Source organism: Astyanax mexicanus, chromosome 24 (assembly GCF_023375975.1).
Source record: "Astyanax mexicanus isolate ESR-SI-001 chromosome 24, AstMex3_surface, whole genome shotgun sequence".
Lineage (NCBI taxonomy): Eukaryota > Metazoa > Chordata > Actinopteri > Characiformes > Acestrorhamphidae > Astyanax > Astyanax mexicanus.
This window is the reverse complement of record NC_064431.1, coordinates 23,725,530-23,741,322: the sequence shown is the minus strand read 5'-3', so window position 1 is coordinate 23,741,322 and position 15,793 is coordinate 23,725,530. Positions and strand designations below refer to the sequence as shown.

The following is a 15,793-nucleotide window of genomic DNA, read 5'->3' as shown; positions in this document are numbered from 1 at the left end:
CAATCATGTGTTAAGGAGCAGTACTGCAATAAGGCTGGGTGCAGCAGCATTAGCGTTAGCTGCAGACCACAGCACTAGCTCTTTCACCGTTCAGAGGCGAGTATATTGGACTGTAGTCTGTGTATTTGACCTTTTAAACCAAGCAACGTGGAACAAACCGCTATCTGATCGTACCCTGGATTACCGGAACTCTTAGTCCGATCCTCATTTTAGTGCTATTGGGGGGCAGCATTTACGTCTCGCTTGCACTGCAGTTAGTGGCTAATGCTAATGCTGCTGCACCTAGCCTTAGTGCTGGAGAAACTTTACTGACAACTCATTTGTGGACAAACTGTTGGAAATCTAAGCTTACTGTGAATAAACAGAAGCGCTTTACTCACCCAAATAAACAAATAGTTTTAGGAGAGTAATCTGTGTAGATTAACATCCAGTGCTCGTTTTTACTTAGGCACTTTGATGTAGGCATCCTTACTAGCGTCACTTAATGCACCTTATATTTTGGTATATATTTATAGTCTGAACTATATAGTCCAGTACTTTTGTGCGTATAGTTTATGGTATGTCAGGCCTGTGCTAACTAATGTGCAGGCTAATGCATGCTCCTGTTGTTAGCCTAATGCTAGCATTGTAGCATTGTAGTACCATACTTACTGTATATTCACTCACAGGAGACAGAGAGGTGAATGGGAGTGGCAGCTAGGCCTTATCTAGAGGACATGCTCCGAGGTTATAGCTATGTGCATAAGTGTGTGTGTGTTTGTGTGTGTGTGCGTGTGCGTATGCTCGTGAGGCCACGAGGGCATGAAAGTCATCTCACGCATTACCATTTGCATTATAGTGTATGATTATGCCTGCATATTTATTAGCCTCTCCTCCGTGAGTGCCGCTATAATAGGAGGCTCTTTAATACCACGTGTGCCAGCAGAATTAGTTTAATTAGCATTGTTTGGCATGTAATGGTTCCCCCGTGGCTGTAGGTGTGTGGGTGCGGGTGCGGGTGTGTGTGTGGGTCGTGCGATGAGTGAAGTCGAGTGTGTATATAGGCTATGGAGCTGTGGAGTTCTGCAGAAACTGGATGGCGTAGGGATACGTTCTGCTGGGCAGGGGGAAAAGAGGCGTGGAGGAAGACGCACAAATCAAAGTCATGACGCAATCCACAACATAGGGGGGAGAGAAAGAGAGAGAGGGAAAGAGAGAGAGAGAGAGAGAGGTATAGAGGAAGTGGGGAGGTAGGCACTAGTCAAACAGAGCCATCTAGTGGTTACAAAGGTCTGTAAAGGCTATCTATCTACAGTATTGTATTCAATTGTGTTGAATTGGTGTATATAGATGCACATATATATACATATATATTAGCACCTATATACTTACCTATGTAGTACTTATGTATATTTATATATATATATACCAATATACACCAAGAGCCATATACATTAACATTGATTATCTGGTTTAGATGGCACCTGTCAAGTAAGCATTTACTGTTTTGTTGTGTTGTATTTACTATAAAACCACTTAAACTTAAACCACTTAAAAATGATAAGATTCTTTGATTTTACCCAATTGAAAACCTCTGGAATATAATCAAGAGGAAGATGGATGATCACAAGCCATCAAACTAAGCTGAACTGCTTGAATTTCAGGAGTGAGTAGCATAAAGTTATCCAAAAGCAGTGTGTAAGACTGGTGGAGGAGAACATGCTGAGATGCTGGTTATTCCACCAAATATTGATTTCTGAACTCTTCTCTTAAAACGTTATGAATATGAACTTGTTTACTTGCATTATTATTTGAGATCTGAAAGATCTGCATCTTTTTCGTTATTTCAGCCATTTCTCATTCTCTGCAAATAAATGCTCTAAATAACATGATATTTTTATTTGGAATTTGGTAGAAATGTTGTCCGTAGTTTCTAGAATAAAACAACAATGTTAATTTTATTTAAACATATACCTATAAATAGCAAAATCTGAGAACCTGATACAGAAACTGGAGTGCTCTCTTATTTTTTTTCAGAGCTGTATATATGTATATATATATATATATATACACAATATATATAGAATTACAATTGTATCCCAGAACTTTTGCCTTTAAAAGCTAAAGAACACCGCACTAACCTGCAGGAAGCATTTACTGCAGGAGGGTGCAGCATTTTTTAGCTTTGATAGGCTATGGCAAAAGTCATGGGACACAATACGAGTCCCATGACATTTGGCAGGTCAGTGTATATATAATCTTTGAAGAAATTGTATTTCTAAATTGCAGTTCTGTGTTTCTCTGCTATTCCTTTCAGTGTCAGCGGGTTTCTTTTACACACACACACACACACACACACACACACTCACACACACTCACACACAAACTGAGTATAATAGTCCTGCAGGCAGGTATCTATGAGCTTGTGTATTATTTTATTGTGATGGTGCCGTGGGGAGCCATGACTCAGACTCATCCTCTATTACAGTGCACTTCTCTTTTCTCTTTTTATGAACATAACCTCGATCTCTTGCTCTCCCTCTCTCTCTCTCTCTTTCTCTCTCTCTTCTATCTCTCTTCGTTTTGTCATTCATAGCAATAAATGGAGATTTGTGTCATAATCAAAGCTGCTATTATTAAACACCTCTCTCTCTCTTTATCTCTCTCTCTTTATCCCTCTTTCTCTCTCTCTCTCTCTCACTGTAGCCTGCAGCAGCGCTCCTATAAACATGAAAGTGCTCCCACTGAACAGAACGGCCCTGGTCGTCAGGTGGTCCCGCCCAGAAATCACCTACGACCCCCCCATCGTCAGCTACCTCATCAGCTACAGCTGGACCAAAAATGATGAGGCTTATGAGGAGACCTTTGTGAAAGGCAGCGACCAGAAACTGGTGAGCCAATCCGTTTTAAGGTTGTATTTTGTGTAAGTGTGTGTGTGTGTGTGGGTGGTAGTTTGTCAAGATATGACTGCTTCCCAAAGCAGTGGTCTCAAATTCATTTTTTCTGGGGGCCGCTGGATGTAGAGTCTGGGTGAGGGTGGGCCGCATCAGGACAAGCACTCACTGAACGTGTTTTCTTCAACGCATTCTGCCATGGCAGGTGTTCTGTCGAGTTATGCTACCCATCAAAACGTGCTTCCTAAAGACACTGCGCATGTGCTAACCTACTTTGTTTATTATTTTCCCTGTGTTTTATAAGAATTCTGTTTTTGTAGTATTTTTTGTGCATTTAACAACCTGGACACACTGTCAAAGTACAGTGGTCCTGAAGTGCAAAACAAATGAACATGAAAACTAAATTACCAAAATTAAAACAAATTTACATACGAAAAAATAATTACATTCAAGAAAACTTGAATATTTTACATGGGCAAAAAAATACTACATTTCAGAAAAACAAATTTACAAAAATTAAAACAAATTTGCAAGACGCAAAACACTTTTACCAGCACTGAAACACTTTTACAAACTGCTATTTCTGAAAGAAAAGGGAAGTTCTAAAACACAGGAAGTGCTCGTTGCGGACCCTCCTTGTCAGTCAAGCTACTTCACTATGAGAGAGTGGAGTTATGGACACTAAATTATGTTTTTCTGAATTGTAATGTTTTTTTGCCTACGTAAAATATATATTTTTTTGGTCATTTTGTTTTCACATGTGACAGCCATGCACCCCTAGTACTAAAAGCTCCTGCAAACATTTATGAGACCAGCTTGGGTGCAACAAGTCAGGCCCAGCTGCAATTGATGTGGGCAGATGTACTGCATGATACCATATGGAACCTGTAGGCCTCCCTGTGCCAAACTACAACTCATCTTATGTCTAGGTTGGATATGTTAGATATGCCCTAACAGGGTTCTAGAGCCTCCTTTCAGTTAAACAGTTTTCTCATTAAGCCAGTTAAAAAATATACATAGATTAAAAAAAATAGACATTCATTGATAGTGCACCTTATAATCCAGTGCAAAAAAATACAATGAGTGTAGTATTAGTGCAATTGTATTATGCAATTCAGACACACACAATACTAATGCCTGGCTTCTGTTGCTCTCAAGCTCAAGCTATGTACCTTAGCCTCGTAGCTTTAGCGCTAAAATAGAAGGAGGCAAACTTCAGCCACCAAACATGTCTTGGTTGATTAAGTATATTTGGAATAAGTGGGAAATTGTGTAAATTTAATGTTTTGTCTAACGATTCCTTTAAAGTGCACTTAGCCTGTAAAGGCTTTACCTCTGAAATCTGTCCCGCTGACAGCTAGCCACCTCCAGCCCATTAGCTTCGCGTTCGCCGCCGCTGAAGCATAAATTACAATAATGCAGGTCTTATAGACGTGGAGAGCGCTGGAATCTCTAATTCCGTATTCATCCCGTTGCCCTCTGTCGCTGTTATCTTTGAAGTAGCACATTAGGTGCATTCATAATGACCCGCTCGCAGCTGGGGCCCGCCCGCTGCAGAGCGCACCTGTAGTTATTTAGAGTTATTTAGACGTTGCTGTACTCGTTCAATAATGCGACGGCTCTACTCCACTGAACTAAGCAGCGCAGATCCGTCTCTCGCTCAGCGCTGCATCGGCGGCGGCGGCGGCGGCGAGTCTGACTGCGGCTAGACTCTGCGTTTCTGGACATTAGTGAGGGCAGATCTCAGCAGGAGAGGCTGACCTTCACTTCCTTTGTTTGGAGGCTCTGTATTAGTATTTCCAAACACTTTAATACTGGATCTTAATGTCTTTCTTTCTCCCTCTCTTTTGCTGTGTCTCTCTCTCTCTTTCTCTCTCTCTCTTTCGCTTTCCCTGCAAGAGTCTTATTCAGCACAGCTGTAAAAATTAATGAAGAGAAAAGCTTTCTCTCTCACTCTCTCTCTCTCTCTCTCTCTCTCGGGAGGTAAAGAGTGAAGTTTTCTTTCTTTCCTTTCCTTAAGCTGCTCTCCACATGATCGCTAATGAAATCACAGAGCCCATGGAGTCTCACTGGAGGCCGTTTCTTACTCACAATATCTCTATATTGTTCTATATCTATATTTATCTCTATATCTTCTTCTCTCTCTCTCTCTCTTTCTTTCTTCTTCTCTCTCTCTCTTTCTTTCTTTTTCTCTCTCTCTCACGTAAAAGTTAAATGTTTAATTTGAAAAAAATAAACCAAGATATATAAACTATAGTGTTTTAAATAATTGCCGTTTGGTATTGATATAGTTTTATAGTTGTATATGTATATATACAGCTCTGGAAAAAAAATAATAGACCACTTAATAATCATGAGTTTCTTTCAATTTTACCAAATTGAAAACCTCTGGAATATAATCAAGAGGAAGATGGATGATCACAAGCTACCAAACCAAGCTGAACTGCTTGGATTTTTGCACCAGGATTGAGTGTCATAAAGTTATCCAAAAGCAGTGTGTAAGACTGGTGGAGGAGAACATGCCAAGATGCATAAAAAACTGATTAAACACCAGGGTTATTGCATCAAATATTGATTTCTGAACTCTTAAAACTTCTGATTTAGATACTTACTTTCTCTAGAACGTAACCGTAGATGGCAGTTCTGATTGGTTGTCATCCCAAATCACTCCATTTTTTCAGAGTAAAAATAAAAGATTGGCTAGTTAAAATATAAGTATGTCTTCTTCATCCAAGTGGTGTAAACTTTATTAGGGAAAGAAATGAAAACGGTAGATGGGAAACCCTCTTCCCCACACTGTCTCTCTCTCTCTCTCTCTCTCTCTCTCTCTCTCTCTCACTCACTCTTTTACTCTCTCTTTTCTTTACAGGGCTTCATTTCCATTTTTATTCTGAATTTCCTCCCAGGACGCAGCAGCTATCTGGGTCACATTAGGGACTGCTGTGGTTTTATGGAGAGAGAAAAAAAGCTTCTCCCAAATCAATGTAAAAACTACTCACAACCCGCCGGCTTTTACAGCACCCACCCGCAGCAGCCCACCAGCTCACCAGCCCCCCTTAAACAGAAGCAATCTGAGCAGGACTGGCACAGAATCAAAACAGCGGCAGAGTGGAGTGGGGGGGGGGATAAGGGCATCGGGTGCTGATGAGGGGGGAGGTGATATTTAACAGGGTGGAACTTCAACAGAGTCTTTCTCCAGTTTTTAAAAACTGGAAACAGATTCTGACCACAGACACCACTATGCCTTGAATACACTGATCCCAGCACCAGACACCTACCATACTCATACCCTGCCAGTGAGCAGACTTCTAATAAAGGTTTCTTGTAAAGTGGCCAAAAGGAAAAAGTGCAAATTAAGTGTTTATAAAGTGTTAAAATTTAGAAGTACAAGTAAAATGTTTCTAATAAAGTGATCCGAGAGTGGCAGAAAAAGTTTTCTAATAAAGTAGCCAAAAGGTCGAAAAAACGAATAAAGTGTTTCTAATAAATTGGCCAACATTTAGAAGTATGAGTAAAGTGTTTCTAATAAAGTGATCAGTGAGTTGAAAATAAAGGTAAAGGTTTCTAATAAAGTGGCCAAAAGGTCAAAAAAACGAGTAAACTGTTTCTAATAAATTGGCCAAAAGTTATAAGTATGAGTAAAGTGTTTCTAATAATGTGACCAAAATTTTAAAGTATAAGTAAAGTGTTTTTGTAATAAAGTGATCTGTGAGTTGAAGAAATAGGTAAAGGTGTCTTATAAAGTGGCCAGAATTTGGAGATAGAAGCTTTGTGTTTCTATTAAAGTGGCCAGGGTTTAGACTAACAAGATAGGTGTTTCTAATAAAGTGGCCAAGAAGTAAACATATATGAGCTAGAGTTTTAGAGTGAGCAGTAATAAGAAGTCAAGGTAAGCGTTTCTAATAAAATGACCAGGAACTAGATTACTTTTGAATCTAAAGAAGTGGCCAGAAAATGGTTATGCAAGCTTGGTGTTTCCAATAAAGTGGCCAGGAAAGAGATTACTTGTGAATCTAATGAAGTGGCCAAAAAATGAACGTGCAAGCTCAGTGTTTCCAATGAAGTAGCAGAAGTTCAAGGGAGATGTTTCTAATAAATTGGCCAATAAGCGAACAATGGGTTTTGCTAATACAGTTTTTAGAGAGCAGAAATACAATATAGGTGTTTCCAATAAAGTGGCCATTTGATTGGAAGTACATAGAGGACTTTCTGATAAAGTGGCCTGTAAGTAGAAGTGCAAGGTAAGGGTGAGCAGTGAGCAGGACTTTAATGCTAGTGTTTCTAATAAATTGGCCAGTGAGTGGCAGTGTAAGGTACATACAGTAGGTGTTTCTAATAAACTGGCCAATGAGAAGTAGAGTGTGTTTCTTATAAACAGTATATATTGTGTTTTCTGATGTATTTCAGTTTTACTATGTAACACATTGCTGCAAAACACTCTTGGTTATGCCTGAAACTGTGTATTACCAGCAGTATTATTAGAGCCATAATGTTTCTATTCATATTATACAGTAATTACAACCCTATGACTGTTTATGACTGTTGTGATACTGCAAATGAAGATATTGATGTGCTAAAGCAAATATAGAAGAGACAGACAGAGATAGAGAGAGAGAGAGAGACAGATTGAGGGAATGAGATATCACACTGAGTTGGGCGTTCATTTGCCGTTTCTGGGTAATTAACTCGTATTTTCAGCAAACATGAGCAGGGATGCTCATTAGCATAGCGTAGCAGAGTTTATGTGAACTTGGCCCGTGTCCATGAATTATTTATCTGTATTAAACGCGTAATTTCAGGAATTAAGATCGGATGGGAACTCGTGAATCATGATGCTGCATTACTGGAAACAGCAAACATATAACTCTTCAGAACCAGTAATGGGGAAAGGAAATCGAATAGACTGATGCGCTGATGTTCAGTGGGCGTGGCTGGAGATGTGGAGATTGGTTGTTGCTATGGTGCCCTAGGTTGTCTGCCAAGAGGATGCTAAGTGGTGTATATGGTGTTGGTAGGTGGTTCCTGGTGTGTTGCTAAGTAGCTGCAATAGATTTGGTAACTGGTTTCTATGATATCCTATGAGTGTTTGATTTGGTTTCTGTTAAGTGGTTGATATGGCCTCCCATATGGTTGCAGTGACGTTGCTACACAATTGGTAAGGTCTTGGAGGTGGTTGCTATGGGGATGCCAGGTGGTTGAAATGATGTCCTATGTAATTAACATGGTATTCCTGATGGTTGCCAATGAATTGCTTGGTGGTTGCTGTGGTGTTGTTACTAAACCGGCTGCTTTTTGAACTTCACTGGTCACATTATTTAAAAATATATATATATTCTTGCGCTTACTGGCCACTTTATTAGAAACAACAGCTCTGGAGGAAAAAATTAAGAGACCACTTAGAAATGATGAGTTTCTTTAAATTTAACCAAATTGAAAACCTCTGGAATATAATCAAGAGAAAGATGGATGATCATAAGCCATCAAACCAAGCTGAACCGCTTGAATTTTTGCACCAGGAGTAAAGGCATAAAGTTATCCAAAAGCAGTGTGTAAGACTGGTGGAGGAGAACATGCCAAGATGCATGAAAACTGTGGGTAAAAAACAGTTATTCCACAAAAATATTGATTTCTGAACTCTTAAAACTTTATGAATATAAACTAAGTTTCTTTGCATTATATGAGGTCTGAAAGCTCTGCATCTTTTTAGTTTTTTTCAGCCATTTCTCATGTTTTAAATGACAATATTTCTGTTATGAATATATATAGCAAACTCAGAAAAACTGATTCAGAAACTGAAGTGTTCTCTTATTTTTTTTTCCAGAGCTGTATGTATATTTATATATAAAAATGCGTAAATGGTTCTTGGCCTAAACAGTCGTAAGGCTTAATTATACCCTTGTTTTAATCCTTGGCCATCCAGCCGACTCCTCCAGCCTGAGCCACAGCGTGAAGAGTGCTGATTGGCTGCGAGTGTTATGGAGGAAGCATATGTCCACTTTTCTCCAGCAGAGCAGCTTGTGGGCAGGAACTGGCAGCGACTGAGAGAGAGACAATAGTGAGAGAATGGAGTGGGTGAAACTCTGCTCAGGCTGGCGGCAGGTGAGGAGCCTGTGTGGCAGGTGAGGATGAGAACTGGAGAGAGTGAATTCCTCCGTTCAGGCTGTGTGTGAAGCTGCTGAAGCTCAGTGAACCTGAAATATACATCAGTGTTTCTTCTTATTCACAGGGGTTTACGACTCTGCATGTGTGTATATGTGTGTGTGTGTGTGTGTGTGTGTGCACGCGCACGCCCTGGCCCGTTCTTCCTTTGTGTCACAAATCAAACACACGCTGTGCCTGTCTGAAGATAACACACTCGCACATCACACACTCCTCTTACAGGTGTTCCTCTGCTCTGCCTCAGAGACCCCCAAGAGCCCACCAGTGCACTTACCTTGAGTGTGTGTGTGTGTGTGTGTTTCAGGAGGCTGTTATCAAGCCAGTTTCGCCAGATGTGCTGTACTTGTTCCGGGTCCAGGCCGTGTGTATGAACGACAAGCGCAGTGACTTCAGCCAGAGCATGCTGTTCAGAGGTATACACACACACACACACACACACACACACATACACACACACATACACACATACACAAATACACACCTGTACTGATGTTCTGCACGTGTGTCATGGCTGTGCATCTACTCTGTCCTTGCAGCGAACACCACCCGAATATTTGAGGGGACAAGGATAGTGAAGACAGGCATGGTAGGTCCACTTCCGTTCAGCAGGGGGCAGCACTGCACCCCTCATACACTTTATACAGTCCTGACACTGGAGGATTGGTTTCAATGCGTTCTCTCTCACTTTTAATATGATTTTCTGAATCTATGCTTCTGAATCTGACTCTTTATGACTTTGACTCTGAATCTTACACTCTGACACATATTCTCTGTGAATATGATTCTCTGACTGACTCTCTCCTTCTTTGAATCTGACTCTCTGAATCTGACTCTTTCTGACTCTGACTCTTTTTTAATCTTACACTATGACGCATATTTTTTCTGAATATGATTCTCTGACTGACTCACTGAATCTGACTTTCTCTCTGAATCTGACTCTTTGTCTGACTCTTGTTCTTTGAATCTGACTCTGTCGCTCTCTCTCTCTCAGAATCTGACTCTCTCTGAATCTGACTCTGTCTCTTTCTCAGAATCTGACTCTCTCAGAATCTGACTCTCTGAATCTGACTCTCTCTCTGAATCTGACTCTTTCTGACTCTGACTCTTGAATCTTACACTATGACGCATATTCTCTGTGAATATGGATCTCTGACTGACTCTCTGAATCTGACTCTCTCTCTCTGAATCTGACTTTTTGTCTGACTCTTGTTCTCTGAATCTGACTCTCTCTCTCTCTCAGAATCTGACTCTCTCTGAATCTGACTCTCTCTGAATCTGACTCTTTAACTGACTCTCTGAATCTGACTCTCTGACTGACTCTCTCCTTCTTTGATTCTGACTCTTTGACTGAATGACTCTCTCTCTGAATCTGACTCTGACTGACTCTCTCTCTGAATATGACTCACTGACTGACTGTCTCCCTCTCTCTGAATCTTACTCTCTGGCTTCCTCTTAATGTGACTTTCTGACCGACTCTCCTTCTTTGTATCAGACTATCTGTCTCTAAATCTGACTCTCTGACTGACTGACTCTCTCTGAAACTGACTCTCTGACTGACTCTCTTTGAATCGGACTCTCTGACTGACTCTCTTTGAATCTGACACTTTGACTGACTCTCTAAATCTGACATTTTGACTGACTCTCTGAATCTGACTCTTTCTGACTGTTTCTCTTTCTGAATCTGACTCTCTGACTGACTCTCCCTCTCTGAATCTGACTCTCTCTCTGAATCTGACTCTCTCTCTGAATCTTACACTCTGACTGACTCTACTTCTCTAAATCTGACTCTCGGATTTACAGTCTCTGAATCTGACTCTCTGACTGACTCTATCTTTTTGATTCTGAATCTTTAAATAACTCTTAAACTATGTGTATCTAAATCTAACTCTCAGACTGACTCTATCTTTCTGATTCTGACTCTTTAAATAACTCTAACTCTGTGTCTCTAAAACTGACTCTCTGACTGACTCTCTGAATCTCATCTCACTCTTTCACTCTCTCTCTCTCTCTCTCTCTTTCTCTCTCTGACTCTCAATAAGTCTGACTTCTAGAGATTGACTCTGATGTGCCTCTCTGAATCTGACTTTCTTACTGACTCTCCCTGAATCTGATTCTCTCACTGATAATCTTTCCTCTCACTGACTCTTTCTCTGACTCTCTCTCTCTCAGATTCTGACTGTCTGACTCCATATGACTCTCTTTGTTTAACTGAACTGACTGTTTCCCAATATGACTCTCTCTGACTTTTTTTCTCAAATTTTCTTCCTTTCAATCTGTCTTTTTCTAACTCTCTCTAAAAATCTGACTCACTCTCACTGTCTCTCTCTCTCTGTCTCTCTCACCCCCTCAGCCGACGGTCTCTCCTGCCTCCTCGGCTGATATGGCTCCTATCAGCTCCGGCTCGTCCACATGGACCTCCTCGGGCCTGCCCTTCTCTTTCGTCTCCATGGCGACGGGCATCGGCCCCTCCTCCAGTGGAAGTCAGGCCACCGTGGCGTCGGTGGTGACCAGCACGCTGCTGGCCGGGCTGGGCTTCAGCGGCGGAGTCATATCCTCCTTCCCCAGCTCAGTGTGGCCCACCACCAGACCCCCACCCTCCACCCCCAGCACCTCCTCCTCCGCCCGCCCGGCGGCCAGTCCCGTCACCTCTGACCCCGAACCCGCCTCAGAGCCCACCAGCGCCAAGGCCGAGAAAGAGGGGTCAGAAGATGGAGGAGAGAAGAGTGGAAAAGGAGAGGGAGAGGAGGGCGAGCGAGACGGTGAAGAAGAGGAGGATGAAGAAGAGGAGAAGGTAGTGACATTTAAAATTAGGATGTTAAATCTGATATTTCTCTCTCTGTAAAAAAAAATGAAAATTATATAAATATACTTTAAAAAATGTGTAAAGAGAATGGATAAGGATAAGTGACATTTGGTGTTACTAATAAAATTACCAAACAACAGCCACTTACAGTAACAACACCACAGCAACCATCAAGCAATCCCTTGGTAACCACCAAGAATACCATATTAATTACATAGGACATCATTTCAACCATCTGGCAGCACCATAGCAACCACCTGCAACACCTTAGCAATTGTGTAGCAACATCACAGCAACCACCTAAGAGGCCATAGCAACCACCTAACAATTTTAGCAGTTGTTAGACGGGAAGGGCTGACTGTAAACTCAAAACACAATGAACATTTACAGTAAAAATAATGAAAACTAATTGCAAATATAATGAAATTATATCATGAAATTGTACAAACAGAAGAGACTTTAAAAGTATTGTACAAACAATAAAACCTATAAAACAATAGTAAACACAGTGAGAAAAAGGTGAAAACAAAAAGTTACTGCATAAATTGGCTGTAAAAATAGCATAAATGAATAAAAACTGGCTATAAAAACAGAATTTATTTGTTAAAAATCTAAATCAGCCTATATGAAAAACAAGGTTTTACTGTTAAACCCAAAAAATATTGTAAAAACAACGAGAACTGAAGTTTTAATTACAAAAATGTAATTGTTTTTCTTATTTACACTAAACTAGCTAACATTTATTTCACCTGGAGGTCACATCTAAATATCCTTCAGCTAGAGAGAGAGTTTGTTCATTTTTTTGAAGTAAAATGTAATAGTTTATAGATTTTTTGCAGTTTTTTCTGCTGAAATTAGAAATATTTCATTTTGTCGGTATCATGGTCTCTTCTCTTCTTTTAAAGCTTAAAACTGAACACTTGTTTTAGATGATCTTCAATGTCTATTAAAATGTCACACCCGTAGGAGAAGGTGAAGAACGCTCCGGATGACGTGGAGGCTCAAGGGAACTCCACGGTTACTAAAGATCCTCCCACGGCAACACCCGACTCCACCGCTAAGGAGAAAGGAAGGAGAGTAAAGGTGGAGAACAGCACTACTCCATCTACCATTCCAGAGGAGCAGGTGGAGATGTACACGGAGGGATATAGAACAGAGGAGACCACTGTGACCCCGAGTACACAGCCGGGGAACACGGGGAACGAGAGTGTGGTGATTCGACAGCCCCCGGAGAGCCCACCACATGGCGGCAAAGCTGACGGAGGAGACAGGATTCAGTGGCCTTTCTCCATCCATACAGGTGAGTGGAGTAAAGTCTGGCTGCAGAGTTGTAGAGCAGCTGGTTAATAGCATGGTCTTGCTGGTCATACTAATTATTTAGCTAGGCTATTTCCACTCACCGGGTTGTCAGGTATAGAACATAACAGCACGCAAACAGTGTGCTGCAGCCTTTGAGACGAGCTAGCTAGCTAGCTATTTTCAGCTGAACAGGTAATCACTGATCTTCAGTAAGGTTTGCCAACTATAGCTGTGTAATTTGTAGTTTTTTACTTCCACTAGCATAGTCAGAATGGCTATTTATATGGAAAAGCATTTTGTTGCTCACTAACCACCTGAAAAAGCTAATAATTTGATTGGTCTGCTTATACAACTCTGTACTAGCTTTTTTGTTAACTTGCTAATTAGCAAGCTACAGCTACAACAGAAATGCTAACAACACAAAAAATGAATAAATAAAGACAATATATTCAAAAGGGTATGGCCAGACAGTACCATTGTTTTTTAACTTGTAGGAGTAACAGTAAATTGTCACGCATGTATTTTTTTACATTTTATGTTGTAAAACTTAACAACACTAAGTTTTGTTAAGGCTAGCAGATTAGCACATTGCAGCTAACCAAGCTTACGTCCTTTAGTCCTTTAGTATATGCAGCTCTGGAAAAAATTTAAAAAACACTTCAGTTTCTGAATCAGTTTCTCTGATTTTGCTCTTTATAGGTATATTTTTGAGTAAAATAAACATTGTTTTATTCTATGAATTACGGACAACGTTTGTCCCAAATTCTGAATAAAAATATTGTCATTTAGAGCATTTATTTTTAGAAAATAAGAAATGGCTGAAATAACAGAAAAGATGCAGAGCTTTCAGCAAAAGTTTCATAAAGTTTTAAGAGTTCAGAAATCAATATTTGGTGGAATAACCCTGGTTTTTAATCACAGTTGTCATGCATCTTGGCATCATGTTCTCCTCCACCAGTCTTACACACTGCTTTTGGATAACTTTATGCCTTTACTGCTGGTGCAAAAATTCAAGCAGTTCAGTTTGGTCTGATGGCTTGTGATCATCTATCTTCCTCTTTATTAGATTTTAGAGGTTTCAGTTTGGTAAAATGAAAGAAACTCATCAATTTGAGTGGTCTCTTTTTTTCCAGAGCTGTGGAATTAGCTCTAGCATTAGCTCTGTCATAGCCCTGTCATCTTTCACTTCTCCTTTCTGCATATTCTGTCTATCCTTTCTAAGTTTACTCCCTCAAATCATCTGCTTACTCCTCACTCGGCTGTGTCTCATTTTACTTAACCGTTCCACGTTGAGTCGTCTCTTTTCCTTCAGTCCTTCTCCCTGATTCTCCATCCTTTCTTCCCTTGTCCTTCTCATCCCTCACTCCATCCCTCTGCTTGTTTGGGAGGAAGAAGCTTGGCCTAGTTTTTCTAGTCCAGAGAGGATGAGAGGGAGCAGTGTCTCAGCTGCAGGGGGAAAAAAGCTTTCTCCATTTTTAGCTCTCTGGCAGTGGAGCTGTGTTTAGTGTGTGTGTGTGTGTGTGTGTGTGTGTGTGTGTGTGTGTGTGTGTGCGTGCCCCCCCACCCCCGTCAGTGTGCAGGACTACTTTTTTTTTGACCAGTGAGGCAGGAAGCAGATAGTGACAGCAGCGTCTTAGCGTAGCATGCTAGCTTAATGTAGCATGGTATCTGGATGTAGCATTTTAGCTTGGATGGAGCATCAGGGGGCTCTGGCACTCGGGTGCTGAATCACCAGCATGGGGAATGACTCTGCAGCCTGGAACTCTGGTACAGTGTGTGTGTGTCTGTGTATGAGTGTGTGTGTGTGACTGCTTTAGACAAGCTGGATACAGTGATTCCATATAACAAAATGATTGGCTAGTGCTTATAAAATTTTAAACTACGTGATTGGCTGCTGCTAATAAGAAGTGATTGGCTTTGCTCTCTCTGGGTCGGTAGGATGGCCCTCCCTCTCCCCCATCACTCAGTTCTGTGCGGATTAGTGAGATCTTTAAGATGCATTAGAGAGGAACATGCTATACTGCACCATCGCAGCACTGTCAGCATAATGTGATTGGGAAATAGTGCGACTAAAGTGGTTCCCAGTTCCAGGCAGTTGCTATGGCATTTCTGTGGTGTTGCTAGTTTGATAAGTGGTTGCTATGATGTTGCTAGGTAGTTTCCATGCTATTGTTACCAATGGCCCAGGTGTTGCCCCTCCATACCTCTGATAGATAGAGCTTTTGCACACCTGTGTTCTGATACTCATAGAACAGCTCTGGTTTATGTTTGAGTAAAATGAACATTGTTGTTTTATTCTATAAACTACAGACAACTTTTCTTCCAAATACCACATAAAACATTGTCATTTAGAGCATTTATTTGCAGAAAATGAGAAATGGCTTCAGACCTCAAATAGTGCACAGAAAACAAGTTCATATTCATGAAGTTTTAAGAGTTCAGAAATCAATATTTGGTGGAATAACCCTGTTTTTTAATCATAGTGTTCATGCATCTTGGCATGTTCTCCTCCACCAGTCTTACACACTGCTTTAGGATAACTTTATGCTACTCACTCCTGGTGCAAAAATTCAAGCAGTTCAGCTTGGTTTGATGGCTTGTGATCTTCTATCTTCCTCTTGATTATATTCCAGAGGTTTTCAATTTGGTAAAATCAACG

General features: G+C 40.7%; 1 protein-coding gene across 1 annotated transcript in view; it reads left to right on the top strand.

The window, feature by feature from the left end:
* ptprga (protein tyrosine phosphatase receptor type Ga) overlaps positions 1-15,793 on the top strand; it is a 445,965-nt gene that overhangs the window by 370,844 nt on the left and 59,328 nt on the right. The window contains exons 9-13 of the mRNA XM_022682776.2: positions 2,686-2,870; positions 9,337-9,445; positions 9,569-9,618; positions 11,383-11,823; positions 12,802-13,135. Of these exons, the coding sequence (XP_022538497.1) occupies positions 2,686-2,870; positions 9,337-9,445; positions 9,569-9,618; positions 11,383-11,823; positions 12,802-13,135 (1,119 nt within the window). The remainder of the gene's footprint in view (positions 1-2,685; positions 2,871-9,336; positions 9,446-9,568; positions 9,619-11,382; positions 11,824-12,801; positions 13,136-15,793) is intronic.